We start from the raw sequence: 17500 nt of genomic DNA on the forward strand, positions 1-17500 counted from the left end.
GCTTATTCTTTTTCCTGCGGTCCATTTCCTGCAGCAGACAAATGATCGGCATTGATGAACACAAGGCCGCATTCAGAGGACTCACGCCCAATCAGAAGTGGAGAAGAAAACAATCAAGATTTTTTTTTTGTAAGAATCTTTTTTAATGAAACACAAAAAGGCAATAAAATTAAGATAAATATTTTTTTCCTTTTGTACATGAGGAAATATTTAAGTCATATTTCCCAAAGAATGACTGAAATTACATAATATATTTTAGTAGGCAATCTCAACCGTACAAAGCAGTTTTTCCAGTGGGTCTTAATAAAAAAAAAAAAAAGCAATGATGTCGCTTCGGTCAAAACGTGATGTTTACAGCTCCAGTGTTTCTTAGAGAAAATACAGCTTTAAAATCAATAAAAGACCCATAAAAGTAATATTTAAAAATGGAGTTTCACATTCCTCTTAAAGCTTTTGCTTCGCAGTGTAACAGCAACATGTTGTTAAAAAATCAGTCAATGTCCTTAAAAAAAAGAAAGAAAAAGGCAATCATGATTCCCCCCCACCCCCTGTACATCCTATACACCGACAACCAACAGTCGTCACAGAATTGCATAAACGGTACGATGGAGGAAAACATAAAAACACACACATACACAGACATTTTTGGCAAAGCAGGAATAAAAGTGACAAGAAGCGTAATTTTGTGATTTGATCTTTATCTTGTTTTGTCTCTTATCAACATCGCCCCATTGAATTGGCTCTGATTGTCCTTCACAGTCACGTGACGCCATTGCGGTTGCCATGGTGACCTCAAGTGCATCAGCTGGGCAGCGTGCAGACAATGTTGCTGCAACGTTTCTCGGAGGCTGTCATAGCAACGCCGGATGAGCACGAGCATAACCTCCGTGATTGCAGCGGGTCCCGGATTCAGATTTGATTGATCTTTTTTTTTTTGAAATGTCTTTTTTCATATAAATTGTTTTTAATGCGATGAAACTCACAGGTGCTTTGGTATGTTTCTTTTTTTGATGCCAGATAAATATCTACATTTGATATAGGAATACAGGAAATAGATAAAGGAGATTCTTATAGGATCAGAGGACAGCAGAAACTCGGTTTCTTTTCCAGTATTTGTATTAAAAAAAGCACATTTTTAAACCCAATGGAGTGAAATAAGGGGAGAAAAATGAATTTAGACAAAAAGAGCCTTTTTCTGATTTCCTTAGAAAAACATTTCCCAAACACCCTTTCTACATATTTAAAGTCTTCACATCAGTTGTACAGTTTGACCCCGAATCTCCAATCCTGTTCAGTGCATTGAGAGAGAAGGACACTAACCCTCCCTCTGTCAAAACCCCCCCGATCCCACCCACACACACCCTAAAAAAACGTAAATAAAATAATCTCTGCAAAAGAAAAGAACAAAAACAAATATATATGTATACTATTTACAACATGTCATATTATACATGATGCTGTACAAAGCGCGCACACACAAGCGCCCATGCACACACACATCTCAAATAAACAATCCAACTACCTGTACATGTGTCTCCGCACCCGCAATAGGTGGGTATGAGAGAGAGAGGTATTGACGTGTATGGCTTGACAGGAGAAGAAATTCCGGTTTTCTGAGGACTACACGTTTAGTACGGGACAGATTCATATTCAGAAAGTTCCAGATAAACTGCCGAGACGTCATCCCTGCCTGATGAGCGCGGATGAACACGTGCCACACATTCAGTACAAACACACTCACCGCTAAAGCACTATTTACTTAGAGCTCATTAAATGCCAAACAGGGTCATCGCAGTCACTCTGCAAACACACATTCACACTCTCACACACAAAGTCCGAACTACAGTGTTTTTTTGGTCCTGTTGGGGATCTCCCAATTGTCAAACTACCAGTATAAGACCATTAAAAACCCTCCAAACCAGTGCGGCTTACAGTAAGTCTCAGAGTCAGTCTTTGTTTTAGACTCCCGCCGTAGTATATCCAAGCGACCGTAACTCCAAAGTGCTCATGTCCTTGGTTCTTTAGTTTCCTTGTCGACGATATCCTCTGTTATTTCAGCCACAGGGAAGGCTGCCGACAACAAGGAGCCTCGGTCCACATCTGATAAAGAGGTTGAACCTGTCACGGATCAGACTTTTCCCCAGAACAAAACCTCTTAGTGCCAGTACTGTCAGGCTTTATCCAGTGTGGCCAGCTCCTTCTCTTCGAGGGACAGATCAACACGCAGAGTCAGAACTCTTTGTCTTGGTTTCCCTCCGTCCCTAGCTCCGGTCTGGAAGCAGGATCCAGAATGTAGGTTAGACATTTTTGGATTTCTCTCTAGCTGGAGGTGCTAGGACACGATGGCCATGCCGTCCGCGCTGATCAGTTGACCCGTGGTGGGTTCGTAGGACCCCGCCAGGTAGAAGAAGTCGTTGGCCGCGCTGCCGGGCTTACGGTCACGCGTCAGGTGATCGTACTCCACCCTGCTGACCACCTGGCAGCGATGGGAGATGGTCTGAACATCGTTCTCATCCTCGTGGCTCGACTGATACAATGCATTCTGGGAAAGATAGACAGGAAGAATGGTTGATTAACAAGGGGGCGTCAATTTGTGTGGAAAAGAAGCGGGGACAAAGGTGGGTCGGATTGTCTTTAAATGGTCCCAAACCTATACAACGTTTATGCCATGAAATGGGCAATCAGTTCGAGGTCAGAGTAGATATTTAGCAGGATTGGGAAAAAACAAGAATCTATGTCGAGATGTATTTAAAGTAACTGATGCATGCTTTTTTGGGCAACATTTAAAGGGGCCCTATTGTGCTTTTAGGTGTTATCCCTTTCCTGTAATGTGTTAAATAGGTTTCAGTGCATTTAAATGGTCCGCAAAGGCTACAATTCCACCTACTGTATGTTGATAAATCAGCAAGGATATATACAGCCTGAAAACGTTGCTTTCACAAGAAAAGCTGTTGTTTTTGTTTGGCAATATCCTTCGTGCCTCATATGTCAAATCCGTTTTTGTCATGTCTCGTAGCGTGGGTTGTAGTTTGAGTTCCTGCCAGTTGTGATCTTTACTGTTTGCTCAGCCATGATGGATATTTCTGCTCATGCAAACTCCTCAGCTCTTTTTCTAGTTATTCCAAACAAACCATTATTGCTGTTGCCAAAAATGCAAAATGCATGACTTCCTGTGCGGCAGGAGAGACATTTTTCCTGGGAAAGTCCGATTTTAAACGGAGTATTTAGAAACAGTACATGATAACATTTTCATGAACTAAAGTGGATGTTCAGCCGTTCATAGCGGATGGAAACGGGGGAATAAAAAAGCAGCAAAGAGGTAATATATTTATATGAAAATTTCACGGGCTGTTACTTTGACCATTCCCTGTTTTAGAGAAATTCTACTTGCACTCTGCGGCCTTTACCTTGCCATCGCGGTGTCGCTTCCCCAGGCGGGTCTCCTCCGGGTGGTAGAACCACTTGACCCTGACCACCATGCTGGAGCTCCAGGACTCCCAGAGGCTCTCCACCCGGCCCACGTAGGGCAGCTGGGGCCGGCCAGGTGACAGAAACACCGCGCAGTCACCGACACGCACCGTCTCCTTGCCCCTCACGATGGCCTTGTAGAAAAGCTTGCGGGCTTTACCCTTCAGACCTCTCCTCTGTGGAGGGAAAGGGAGTTAAAATAGCACTCTCAGTCAGTTTATTCAGCGTCGAGGGCTCATTTCACCACCAAAAGTCAATTAAGATTTGTGTTTGTTTTGCTAAACCCAGGCTACCAAAGCACGGTTAGATTTAATACTTCTTTCCTAACGCCAAAAATGAGCTAATGCCCACTCATAACACTCGGATCCTGTTGAGTTACAGCACCATGTTAGCTGGCACACACATAGTTCCTTCCTTTTTACTGAAACTCATGGAGAAGGGCCTGGCTTACACCTTTATTTCTGCTCTGTCGTTTCATTTTTAACCCTGCAGATGTTTACAGAGCAAACAGCGCGGCAGAATGTAAACTGAGAGTGGCAGCGGCTGCTCCGACTGTTTTGTTCTGTTATCTCAGGATCGTGACTTAATAATCAGGATAACACAGTCAGAGAATAAAGCCTCGTAGTGTTGCCAAAGTCTACAAAGACTGGGAAAGACTGCAAGGACAAATTCTATTTGATCATTGCATTTACTGTATGTAATCAAGATATGACACAGCAGAGACTGAAACAACAACAGTCTACTTAAGTTGTGAAGTGAAAGGTTATTGACATGGTTTCATAATTGTATGACCAACATAACAATGTGTGATAATGGGAAAGTCTGGAATCCATTTCATGTCTATTTTCACCAGAATGGACGTGTGTGAATTCTCTTTTGACTTTTCGTGTATGTAAAGGGTCCCAAAAATGCGTTGATTTCAACTCTGCTTTAATTTTAATTGTACAAAGCCTAAAGTGTCTTACCTGTGTGGGGTTTCCGGACCATTTCCAGAGCTGGCGTCCAGGCAGAAGAGGTGCCAGGCTGGGCAGAGGCTCAGGTGAAGACATGCGCTGCCGCTTTGCCGGGTCCTTGGAGGAAGATTTCTGCAGCTGGCTCCCTGGGCTGCTCTGCCTCTGATGGTGGCTGCTGGACCCTCTGTCCTTCCTCTTCAGCTGGGCCTTAGCCGTGCTACTGTTAGCCACCAGACCTCCTTTTGACATCAACTCCTTCCTGTCTTCACTCCTCAATTTTGACCCCGAGATGCTACCTTTGGCCCTATAGGGAGCTGAGGGTGAGGAGCTGGAGGGGGCGGAGTCAGGGTTCAGGAGGTCAGAGGTCACGTTTTGTCTGTGTTTGTGTTTGTCCTGCTGGAGTAAGGCGCGTCGCAGCAGCACGGCGGACGACTCTTCATCCGATGAGTAAGAGGAGTCGTTTTCTGACGAGCAGAGGGACGACGAGGAGATGGAGCCGGAGGAGGAAGAAGACGAGGATGACGAGGAGAAGCAGGCGGAGAGACGGGAGAGAAATCGGCTTCCACGTTGGGATGCATCCCCTGTACTTCTCCGTGGAGCTTCGGCATCCTGACCTTCATCCTCGTCTTCCTCATCGAGCTCAGAGTAAGAGCTGGGGCAGTCGCTCTGGTAGTCCAAATCCCCTTCTTGGACTCCGAGACCTGCAGCCTGGAGATCCTTCCTCAGAGGTGGAGATCCCTTTGAAACCCCCTCAGATCGGACCCCGGTGATATCTTTCTCTCCTCCTGACTTCTTCCCATCTTTCACCACCATGGCAGGGTGGACGTATCGCAGCGGCACTCCTGCAGAGGCCGGACTTGTATCCCCTTTCCCTCCAAGTCGTTGTAGCGCCTTTCCATTCTTTGTTTTGGGCGAGGTCACTCCTTCGTGATCGAGCTTCACCAGGAACTGCTTTCTGTCGCGTTCGCTCGCCGGATGCCTGTTGTTAGAAGCCATGTTTACTGATGGGGAGCAGGTAGAGGACGAGACCCCCATGGAGGGTCCAGAAGAGCCAGGTCGCCCCGATCCAGAGCTCCTGGAGGTGGAGTAGCTGTTGGCGATGCTGCTGAAGGAGTCTCCTGCAAAAGGGGAGCCGAAGATGCCTTTAAATGGCGTTGGCGGAGCGAGGAGGTGGGAGGGCCGGTGAAACATCCCCAGGTCTCGCTCTCTCCTCCTCTGGGTCTTACGGTACGTCCCGTTGAAGAGGAAGAAGTCAACCGGAGGTCGCTTCTTGGGCGCAGACCAGTTCAACAAGGAAGTGTTGCCTTTGGTTACGGTATCCGTTACTGATGTCGCCGTGTTCGATGTCTTTGGCACAGAGTGGACTTTCTTCGGTCTGCCAACTGAAAAAGAAGAAGAGTTATAATCAGGCTTGGGTCGTAATTGATTACATGTAATGGTATATATCGTAATCAGGATACAAAAAAACACATTACTGGTACTTTAAAAAAAAAAAAAGGGAATTACTAGCAGGATGACAAAGTAACAACCCATCTAAAAATAAATATAAATGTATAATAGGAAGGTGTACTGCATTACTTTTATATCGCGATACTTAGATTAGGCTACTAATTAAAACATTTAGTAATTGTAAAAAAATGTAAGTAACTCTCTCGCCCCTGTTATAATCAATATGAAGTCATGGATCTTGAAAGTGATAATCGTGGAAGAGTTTTGGAGAAACGTTAACCCTTTATTTCTTTGATCTCCACCTAGCCAGGTATAAACAACATATCCATTACTCAAACTAAAACAAAACCTGGTAAACCTGTCTCTCCCTCCAGCCTTATTGTTACCCAGAGTTTTTGAAGAGTTAAAAGCATGTTGCGTAACAAAAGAAAACACACCGATGACACCTCGTTAACGCGTGATTGATGTGTTCAAATAGAGGTTAAATGATAGGAGGCAAACAAAGAGTTTTAATTTACGAGTCTTTCGGTTTATATCCCTCCCCTGCTCTGACTCGGGGGCATCTGATAAGTGGTTGGCAGTTTGAACTGTAAACGAGGCGGTGTTTGGGGGGATTTTACAATATTGCCTAAAGGGCTGTGAATGTATTTACTAGTTAGACCAGTACTTCTCAGACAACATCAAAATAACCTTTGGTGTCTGAGGGACATACAATCCCGGAGTGGATTCCTCAGTGTTATTAAATAAAAACCCATTCTTTCCCACACATATAAAACTAAAGACTCAAGTAGTTTACTTCCCAGAGGGGCCGGTTATCCTGAGTTGGGTTAGTCTCGTCACTATTTGGATAAAATAGCAACACTTTAACCTAAAAAGTTATTCATTAACCTAATATTTGCCTTAACCCTTAGGTTAAACCCTCAGGAGACATTGCAACTAATTTGACTTTCAAACACGTATGATTATTATTCTTTTTTATGATCAACAATTTAAAAATACATTTCGATTTTTGCTCCTTGCGACCGCAGCTCTCCTTCTTTTTACCTGACTGTTGATAAATTCTCAAATTGACCATAGTGACGTAAATATATGTACAGCTAATAGTGGTAACATTTCCCTCACCTGGTCGTTTCTCTTGGGGCCTTCCTGCTGTCTCCTCATTGGCCGGTTTCTCTGTGGGTGTTTCTTTCCTCTCCTGGGTGGAGCTTCTTCGTCCGCGGAAACCAGGTGAGATCAGAAGAGCTGGAGAGGGTTCAACACCTGATGGAGAAAAATGGGTTTAAACTAAAGTTTTTAGCTTGGTTGTTTATTAATTTCTTTCCCTCCTTGCTTCCTATCTTCCTTCCCTCTTTGCTTCCTATCTTCCTTCCTTTTTATTTGCTTTTGTTGTTTGTTCTACTTTTGTTTTTTCCTTCCTTTCTCTTACTCTCTTGTCTTACTCACAGCAGATTTGGTATCCTGGTGGCAGGAGCCTGATGTTTGTGAGGGAGATCCTTCCTCTGTCTCCATCATCAAACTCCACCATCACGCTGCCTTCCTTCTCCTCCTCACCTGGACTTCCTAAAGCACAACACATCAAACAGAAGACATTAGTTTCTGGAAAGGCACTAGTGTGTGTGTGTGTGTTTGTGTGTGTGTGTGTGTGTGTGTGTGTGTGTGTGCTTGTGTGTGTGTGTGTGTGTGTGTGTGTGTGTGTGTGTGTTTATCAGTACTTCCTGCTCACCTCGATGGACGTATCCGGGGTAAAGACAACGAGAGCGCTCACTCCAGTACGTACACACTCGTGTCCCTGCAATGAGGATGGTCTCGCTCTGGGGCCTCACGTCCAATACCTGGGAAAATCACAAAATGATCTGTATTACAAATGTTTCAGTAGGACATTCCAGCGCTGAATAACTACCCCAAAAACGGTGACAGATGCTGGAGCCTGAAGACTGAAACTCACAGCTTCCTGTAGTAGCTGCTCCAGCGAGTAGATCCGCGGGCGATTCCCTCGTTCTCCTTCGATGACAACACTGAATCTGAGAGAAACAAAATGTAAATTGATAGAAAACAAAAACTCCTCATGAGTTGACACTTTTTTCCACTACCAGCTGTTTTGGCTGCCACTTCTGTGTATCTTGGCTTTATAGTTGTCAAGACTTGTTTTTTTGTCAAGACTACCAGAGCTAGTTTTCGTAGTTGTAAACCAGAGAACGCTGTTGTTGCATTTTGGCATTTTATTGCTTACCTTTAGGGGTTCCAACTATGAAATTGGTAAGCTAAGGTGGTTATCATCCAACATGTTGATGCTTATCGTTTTGGAATCAGCAACCCTGGCTCCTATAAAATTACTTTACCATATAATTAAACTGCAATGCGACTGAAATGTATTTTCCACCCGGATATATGACTCCAGTCCTACGGTTGTTGTTGCGGATTTGCAAAACATTACAAACGCTTGTTAGTTTACCCTGACGTGCTTAATGTTATGTGCTTATTGGTAAACCCCTTCCAGAAGTCCCGCCAATAGCCACTAGCCAATAGAAGCACGAGTGTCACGTGTGTGAAGTACACAAAGGAGTCCTTTTCAGACCATTTACATGCACAAAAACCTATATAACACACGACTACAGGAAAGGGAAAAACCCCAACAAGCATAATAGAGGCCCCTTTAAATGAAATGACAATCATCATTTAAAAATAATCTAACGCTGACTTTTGATTGCATGCTCAATACACACAGCAGTTATTTTGCCTAAGGAGATTTGCAATATGTCTCTCAATCCAAATGTAATCCCATGCCCTTTGGTTGGGAGCATACTTTTTAGAAGACCAGGTTATTTGCTATATGAAATAGTCACTATGCTCGTTCCCCTTGGAAGGTTGATTTGGTGAAGGAGTATGAATGTTTTAGCTGAGTGTTTCTGTGGACACACTGCAGGGAAAGGGTCTTACATGTCGGGCAGGTCCAGAGTTTGGACGCAGGCGGCGTACAGCAGCTCGTCCTCCTTGGAGATGAGGATCTTCAGGCCGTCCACCAACATCTCTTTACTCAGCACACAGTTTGGCAGCGCTGCGCAGCGAGGGCGTGGTTCAATGATTGATGGATGGAGAAGATAAAGCGTGAGTGATACATCATTTGTGAGTGTGTTGAATAATTGCTATGTGAAGTGAAAAAGGGGGGACAAAAAGGCAGAGGAGGAGGTGTGTGTGTTCGAATGTGTGAAAAACCTTTTCAAACCTGCATGTGAGTGTGTAATTATGTATGATGTGTCAGTGTTTATGCTTACCGGGTATTCTGCAAGGCATGTTTGGAGGGAGGTGGATCAACTGTATGTCCTCCTCCTCTTCCTCCTCTTCCTCCTCTTCTTCTTCTTCTTCTTCTTCTTCTTCTCCTTCTTCTTCCTCTTCCTCCTCCTCCTCCTCCTCCTCGCCCTCAGAGAAGCTACTCTCCTCATCCAATCGGAAGCCCTCGTCGGCTGCAAAGCTCTGCAGGAGCCGGCTCACTGCGTGGCCCTTAGCCTGGACAGGAAACAGGATGTGACATCAGTAGGGAGACAACAGGACATGGCATCACTTTATTATATGTTAAAGGGGCCCTATTGTGCTTTTGGGGGTTTTCCCTTTCCTGTAGTGTTATATAGGTTTTTGTGTATGTATTGTACGTGATAGGCTAAGGGGCGGGATATCTCTAAGCAGTTGGCCAATCAAAACAGAGCCAGCCAGCTAACCAATTAGAGCACACTGGGCTCTGGTTTCAGACAGAGGGTGAAAAGAGGTGCTGCAGCACAGGCAGTATGAGAAAAAATAAAGAGCTTTATGAACTTTAAAGCATGAAGACATGTCACAGAAGAGACACAATATATAAGAACACATCTAAAAATGAGCAGACTAAGTCCCCTTTCAAATAATCTTTAGTCAACGAGATCAGCATGAAACTGAGTCAGAGTCTTTTCCAGTAAGATGTGGTGAATCTTTCTTTGAGAAGCAACCGCAGGCATTTCTCCTTTTGCAATGTGATACTTCAATTAAAGCCACAGGATTTTCTTTTTCTCACTTGCCACCGTTCAGTCAAAGGTCACATTCAGTAATAACTGCAGCTCTTGAACTGACAGGACTTCAGTGTTTTGCTCAAGGACACTTCAGCAGGGTGGAGGCCTACTAATGAAGAAGCTTGAACCCTCATTTGCATTCTTACTTTCTACACACACACACACACAAGATACTATCCATCTCCAGACCGGTTTAGGCTAGTCTCTCCAAAGATGACTGATGGCAGAGATGATGGAAAGTCAGCTCGCCCAACAGGTTTCTGCTTGTTTTTAAGGCTTTCAAAGGAAAGATAATAATATTCAAATTGAAAGTGTGGGTGTGTGTGTGTGTGTGTGTGTGTGTGTGTGTGTGTGTGTGTGTGTGTGTGTGTGTGTGTGTGTGTGTGTGTGTGTGTTTTCTCTCTTGAAGTTAACCACATCAGGAGACCATATATTTTAGTGACAGAAGTTTCGTCACCAGAGGGCATGGATGATTATTTATCTGTTGTGCTGGTTATGTGTGTGTGTGTGTGTGTGTGTGTGTGTGTGTGTGTGTGTGTGTGTGTGTGTGTGTGTGTGTGTGTGTGTGAGTGAGAGTGAGAGTGAGAGTGTGAGAGTGAGAGTAGATGTGTGCATGGGTGTGTGTGTAGGGTTATGGCTGGAGATGATCTTTATACTGTTTGGTTTGGAGTTATGTGTTTTTTTACATTCCCTCACAATGAGTCAAAGACAGGGGTAACCTCGGGGCGTCTCATTGAAATGAAATGAATGCCGGCGTCTCGCTAGCGTCTGCCTGCGCTAATACGACCAGCCAGCAGTGTGTTAGCACAGCAGTATGCAAACACACACCTATACAGCATATGGTATATCTGACATGATGACTGATTTACAGATGATGCTTAATACCTGCCTGTAAGGGAGTCAGGGAGTTATTGGTATGTTCTGTAATCTATGGGATTTTCAAACTTTCTGGCAGGGTGCGGCTCATTTCAAAGAAGGATCGAACTTGATTTGCATGCATCAGAAGGGAGAAACCTTCTGTGAGTCACCTTGTTTTTTTACTTGCATTTCCCTGTCAGCCTGAACCTACCCAGCCTTTTGGTTTGTTCCAAAAAAACAGCCTTAACTCATTCAAAGATTGATATTATATCATTGTAACTCTGTGACAGCAGTAATTTATTGTGATGCTCGTTGAATAACCTTTGCGTCACGCCTCTAAAATTGGCAATTGCATCTCACCTTTCCCTTCTCAGCTCTCTTTCCCATGCACTTCTGTGTGACCTAACAAATATACCACGAAGCCCACAGATTCTGTGCCCTTTAGATGGAGGTTGAACTTTGGAAGAGTCCCACGGCTTCCTGCATGTTATATTAACTCTAAATATTGTTGATTTACCTCACATTGGCACTATATGTTGTGTGCACGTTTTATTGCAATTTCTGAGGAGCACAGGATAAATACATAACAAATTAACCAGATATCAAGTGCAGGAAGTTTTGCAAAGTTTGGAAAAGTATTCAAATGTGAAAGACACACTGTCATTCAATCGTTTATCCAGAAGTGCACATGAAGCAGCTGAGGAGGGAAATGCCAGTTTTGAAGGGTGTAGTCGACAGAGAAGTGCCATTAATCACTACTGACAGGAAGTAATTTACTTGGTTGAGTACATGTCATTGGAAAAAGTAAAATATTACTGTGTCACTGTAAAATACTGTCTTGTACTCTAAATACAAGACAACACCCAACCCTGGTGCTCACCTTTCCGAGAATTCCCGATGGGTTCCTCCTCGCGGCCTCCTTGCTGCTCCTGTTGAATTCAGTCAGAGCTCCATGGTTCCCCTGGCCGTCCCCAAAGCTGCAGCCCACTGACGAAGCACCCCAGCTGGGCAGAGACGCTCTTTTAGTCCCCTGGTGGTCTGGATGTCCTCTTTCTGAGGAGGAGAGGCTCGGCCTTCTGGGAGCTCTCCTCTGATCTGCACTGGTGAAGCTCTCCATGCCTGAGGGTGAAGAGGACATCGTGGAAATTAGAGTTGGGAAGTAAATTACAATATATATATATATATATATGAAATTAGATAAGAAACGTTTAGGACAGAGAGTGAATACACATACTATACAGAGAGGCTGTATGAGAAACCAATGTCATTTTGGAACATTGAAAAATGTAAATCTATTCTAGTAGTCCTCAACAATGGAATTATGATCAGTAGAAATGGCCATGACATGGGACCTTTAATGTTTCCCTTCACTTCAAGTATAAAGCATGTTGACAGCAGCGGATACACAGACTTAAAGTACGAAGGTCTCACCGGGGGCCCCTGGTCTCTTACTCCCGGCTCTCTGGTTTGCTTGGAGCTTGGAGGACTGCAATAAAAAAGGCAGAATCCCGGCAGGGTTTGCAGGAGCTTCTTTAGAGGATGAGCTAATCTGGATGTCACCGGCTCCGTCTTCGCTGTCGTAGGAGCCGTCCTCCTCGTCCTCCTCTGTGGAAATCACAACATCAATATGATCAGTCAGTCAGCTTCAAGAGATCTACATGTAAACACTGTTAGCTAAAGCCAGGGACTCACTTGATGAGGAGTATTGACAGCTAGCTTTCAATATTCCTCCAGCATCTACAGTTCAGTTCTCAAGCCTGTGGCTAAACACTCGTGGCCGTGAATACAAAAGTGAGCAGAGAAATGTCGCCGTTCGTTCCGAATGAAACAAACTTCTCTCGGAGGCTTTTAAAGTGCCATATTTTGTCACATATTAACTCCGAGCTGCATAATAATGAATGGCTTTTTCCTTAAGTGCAGTGACGGGGAGCAAATGTTGACACACATGCACATATGCAGCACACACACAAATACACACGGTTTGTTATTGGCAGCTGTGTGTCGCTGACTGCAGGGGGTCGTGTCGGGTGTCGACACATCTCTGACACACTTGTCACTTACATGGCGTTCTCGTCAACACTTTGCCTCAGTCCCACACACACACACACACACACACACACACACACACACACACACACACACACACACACACACACACACACACACACACACACACACACACACACACACACACACACACACACACACACACACACACACACACACACACACACACACACACACACACACACACACACACACACACACACACACGCACACACACACGCACACACACACACACGTACACACACACACACACACACACACACACACACACACACACACACTGGGACACACGCACATTCAACCACTGCTTCTAGAGCCATCGAGGCAACGAGGTCGTTCAGATTTGAGCGTTTTCTTTAAGTTCTGTTAGTTTGGTTTTGAGCGTCTTCTCGTCTGAGGCATTTTGTTTTAAAGTCAGGAAGATTTATTTCTCCTCACGTCAAACCTCCGTAATTTTCCTGACGTTGGGGAGGTGAAGAAGAGGGGAAGTCCAGGGTGTGAGATTCTGAGCCGGGCCAGAGCGAGGCTCACGTTACGGCGCGGCGTTGAGGGCCGGGGTAGCTGTGTTGCATGCCTGTGGCAAGTCGTTAACGGTTTTAACGGTGTGACAGACGAGCTGGGAAGTGAGAGAAGGGCCCCCTCGATGACGGCAGACAACTCACTCTCAGATACTTCACGAACACACACACACACACACACACACACACACACACACACACACACACACACACACACACACACACACACACACACACACACACACACACACACACACACACACACACACACACACACACACACACACACACACACACACACACACACACACACACACACACACACACACACACACACACACACACACACAGAGGCATTCTGTGTGTCGGGGTGATGTTCTTTCAGCCACCAGCCACAGCTCGACTCATATTTGTAATAACCTGTGAAACTGTGGCTGGAGGACACACCGGACTACATATGAGTGTGTGACAATCCGACACACAGCTTATGTAAGCGTTCAACTGCAGGCACTTCACATAATCGTATTCAGAAAGTCGGAAGTGAAGAAGGCAGCGGGGCTGCACAATGAATCAAAATGTTAACAAAATCGCAAAATGGACTACGATGCAATATCCGGCAAGCACAATATTTGGATAAATATGTGTTAAAATAAATTGTTAAGTATTGTAAAGCTGCCGAGCACGCCTACAAATATACAGTATTTTTTGGTACAGATTCTCTTGAAAAATACTATATTATTTAATCACGATTACATTTAAGAAGTATATATTATTGTTTCAACCCCCTCGCCTTTTTGAGGGAGTCAAAGTGTTATCAGAGCTCCCCGAACCCCCCATAATTCTCACGCTGACCGGAATTGTAACTCACCGTGCTCTGAGCTCTCGCTGTCACTCTTCTCTTCCCTGACTTCCTGTTTTTTGTCGGAGGTCCGGTCGTCCTTGTGGTGAGCTCTGTTGGTGTTGACGGCCATCATCACTTTGGGCTTTCGACCCCTCTTCCTCTTCGAAGTCTGACCAGCTGCCCAGTCGTGCTGCAGGTCTGATGGAGAAACAGGAGGAGGAGTTCAGTGTCTGGCTTATAAGGCGCTGATTGTTTAGGATCAAAACGTTGAAATGTGCTATATTAATTAAAGGGGCCCTGGTATGCTCATTTTCAGGTTCATATTTGTATTGTGTGTCTCTCCTGTAACTGCTTCAATGTTAAAAAGCTATTTATTTTTCTCATACTGACTGTGCTGCAGCACCTCTTTTCACCCTCTGTCTGAAACCAGAGCCCAGTCTGCTCTGATTGCTTAGCTGGCTGGCTCTGTTGTGATTGGTCAACCGCTTAGAAATGTCCCACCCCTTAGCCTATCACGTGCAATCTGTCAGAGCGCTAGCCAATAGGAGCGTGAGTGTTACAAAGTCATGTCACTATGTTCAGGGAGTAAATAAAGGGTGGGGGGGGGGGGGGGAGTGTGTGAGAGAAACTCCATCTGGAGAGAACTCAGCCTTTGCAGACCATTTACATGCACACACACCTATATAACACACTACAGGAAAGGGAAAACCCCAAAAAGCATCACAGGGCCCCTTTAACTTGCCTTGTCTTGTATATACAGTATATATATATATATATATATATATATATATATATATATACGCTCCGTCTGTACCCACCCTTGATTCCTTGTCTGCAGTGACTCATGGAGGCGTCCTCTTCCCCGGGGGGGCCCTCTGCAGTGCAGCATGCCTGAAGACGATGCACCACGCTGGGCCTTCTGCTTCAGCTTTGTCACCCGCCGGGCGAGCCTGGAGCTCAGGGCGCCGGGCCGACCTCGGTGCTTACAGCGGGCTTTCATCTGCAGACCGGGGGAGGAGAAGCTAATTATTGACAAATGTATTTCCGCTAATTGAAATATCCAGGAAAGAACAAAAGCGTTAGCAGCAGGAAGAGGCTGTCAGTGTGTGTATGGAGCAGGAGAGACTGACCTGTGCAGAGCTGTGGCTGGAGAAGACGTGATTGGACATTTTCTTACTGGCTTTTTCCTCCAATAAATCCAACCTGGAAGACATGAAAACACAGCAGAGACACACTTAAATGAGAAATGATCATATACAAAACCAGATCACAGAATCAATCCCATCACACATTTCTTTCCTTTCATGGATGATTTTTTCTCTGCCTCTCCGCTCTCTCTAGTTTCGTCTCCCCTGGGTTCATTCATTGTCTCCCTCTCTCCCCCCCTCACTCTTCCGATCTGTCTCATAACTTTGATGAGGTAAGAGAGGGACTAACGCTTTTTGACGGCAAACATGGAAATACTCAGTGGCCGTGTGAATACATGAAACTCTGCTGAATCAACACATGAAAGGGGTAAGAATTATCTGTTGTGAGGGAGGGAGGAGAGACACAGGGAGACAGAGGGGGGAGGAGAAGAGTTGAGGGGGAGGGAGAGAGACCAGAGAGAGAGATGAAGCAGTCTCGGGGGAGTCTGTTCGTTGACCGGAGCTCCAGGGCTCGATCGATAAACACTAACCTCTATTGAACACTACTTCTCTCTCTCTCTCTCTCTCTCTCTCTTCTCTCTCTCTCTCTCTCTCTCTCTCTCTCTCTATCTCTCTCTCTCTCTCTCTTCTCTCTCTCTCCTTCTCCACTCACACATATTCACACACACACACACACACACACACACACACACACACACACACACACACACACACACACACACACACACACACACACACACACACATACACACACACACACACACACACACACACACACACACACACACACACACACACACACTCTCTGTTAGCAGCTGGTGTCTGAGGCAGGTGAATCCTATATTCCCACAGAGGGAAGGTTTTGGTCTCAGCATCTCCGCTCCCGAGAGAGGAGAGGAGTGGAGAGGGGCAGAGGTAGAATAAGAGAGGAGAGGAAAGAAGAATAAAGGACATGAGAGGAGGGGATAGGAAGACAGGAAAGGAAAATCTCCCTGCCCAAACGTTGACCTTTGACCCCTCTGAAGCCTCAGCGTTCACCTCATGTAAAATTCTCACCAAACAATACGATTTGATCGTCTGTAAAAGCTGTAGAGAACATGGCCAACAAGTATGTATGGTTTTCACTGTTTAGGATCCAGGTATATAAAGGGATAATTTTGAGAAGTTGACTGGCTGCACGGAGCCCTGACCCCCGACTCCATCCGACACCTTCGGGATGAATGGGAATGCTGTCTGTCAGTCAGACGTCAATGCGTCGGTATGCTTTAAACACAGTGCTCTTCGGATCATTGAACAGTGGCTCGAAAAACCCCACACACACAAACACTCCCACAGACACACCACCTTTCACATGCTGGAAAGCTAAGGGCTGCCTCTGACAATCACACACACTTTCATCAGCACCTGGCCAGAGGGGCAGAGGTGAGAGAGTAAGCTGGGTTTAAAGTTCATCTCTTTACATCTCAGGCTTTGATATTCTCTTAAATTATTGCCATCACTTCCTGTTGTTTATTAACCCCATTTCAACGATTAATGTGTCCTACTTCTTTCCGAAATGGCAGGCTTTTCACCTCTCTTCAACTTTTGCTCTCCAGAACTGTTATAAACACTGATGCTTCAGGTAGAGTTGCAATCATACAAACTGCATTTTTCATCCTTTATAATAAACATCTGAGGCCAATCTCACAAATGCAAACCTCTGCAGCTTGGAGGACACAGCGTCACAAAGAAAGGGACGCCTAATGAGAGGATCTTAATGCCCGTGGTTCTGACATTTCACGTTTCACCAATCACATTCCAATGTCCACATACTTTTGTCCATGAAACACACTTGTGAGTATCAGAAGGGTTCGTCTTGGCTTTTGAAAAATGCCTCTATCTCTCACACTCTCGCCTTTTCATTTTCAACCCGCATCTCCTCCCTCTCGAAGATGAAAGTGTAAAACAAACGATACATCGCTTGTTATTAACAACAAGAGATCTTGCTCAGGCACGTTAGCAAACCAGCGCTACTAATTAAACAAGTTGTGTGTGTGTGTGTGTGTGTGTGTGTGTGTGTGTGTGTGTGTGTGTGTGTGGTGTGTGTGTGTGTGTGTGTGTGTGTTTGCACCAGTATGTATGACTAAAGCCTTTCATTGTCATTTTCATTAGCGCCTTCTAATCA

The 17500-nt window shown here is 45.0% G+C and overlaps 1 protein-coding gene across 1 annotated transcript in view; it reads right to left on the reverse strand.

Moving 5' to 3' along the window:
• Window positions 1-678: 678 nt before the first annotated feature.
• Window positions 679-17500, reverse strand: part of bahcc1b (BAH domain and coiled-coil containing 1b) — a 61604-nt gene continuing 44782 nt past the window's right edge. Inside the window, 15 exon segments of the mRNA XM_079658818.1 lie at window positions 679-2542; window positions 3408-3644; window positions 4434-5803; window positions 6993-7130; window positions 7314-7430; window positions 7594-7702; window positions 7816-7891; window positions 8808-8925; window positions 9143-9374; window positions 11643-11881; window positions 12194-12367; window positions 14216-14386; window positions 15007-15061; window positions 15063-15188; window positions 15319-15391. Coding sequence (XP_079514944.1) covers window positions 2333-2542; window positions 3408-3644; window positions 4434-5803; window positions 6993-7130; window positions 7314-7430; window positions 7594-7702; window positions 7816-7891; window positions 8808-8925; window positions 9143-9374; window positions 11643-11881; window positions 12194-12367; window positions 14216-14386; window positions 15007-15061; window positions 15063-15188; window positions 15319-15391 — 3445 coding nt within the window. The 3' untranslated portion in view covers window positions 679-2332.

Source organism: Notothenia rossii (genome assembly GCF_949606895.1).
Source record: "Notothenia rossii genome assembly, chromosome: 11".
NCBI lineage: Eukaryota > Metazoa > Chordata > Actinopteri > Perciformes > Nototheniidae > Notothenia > Notothenia rossii.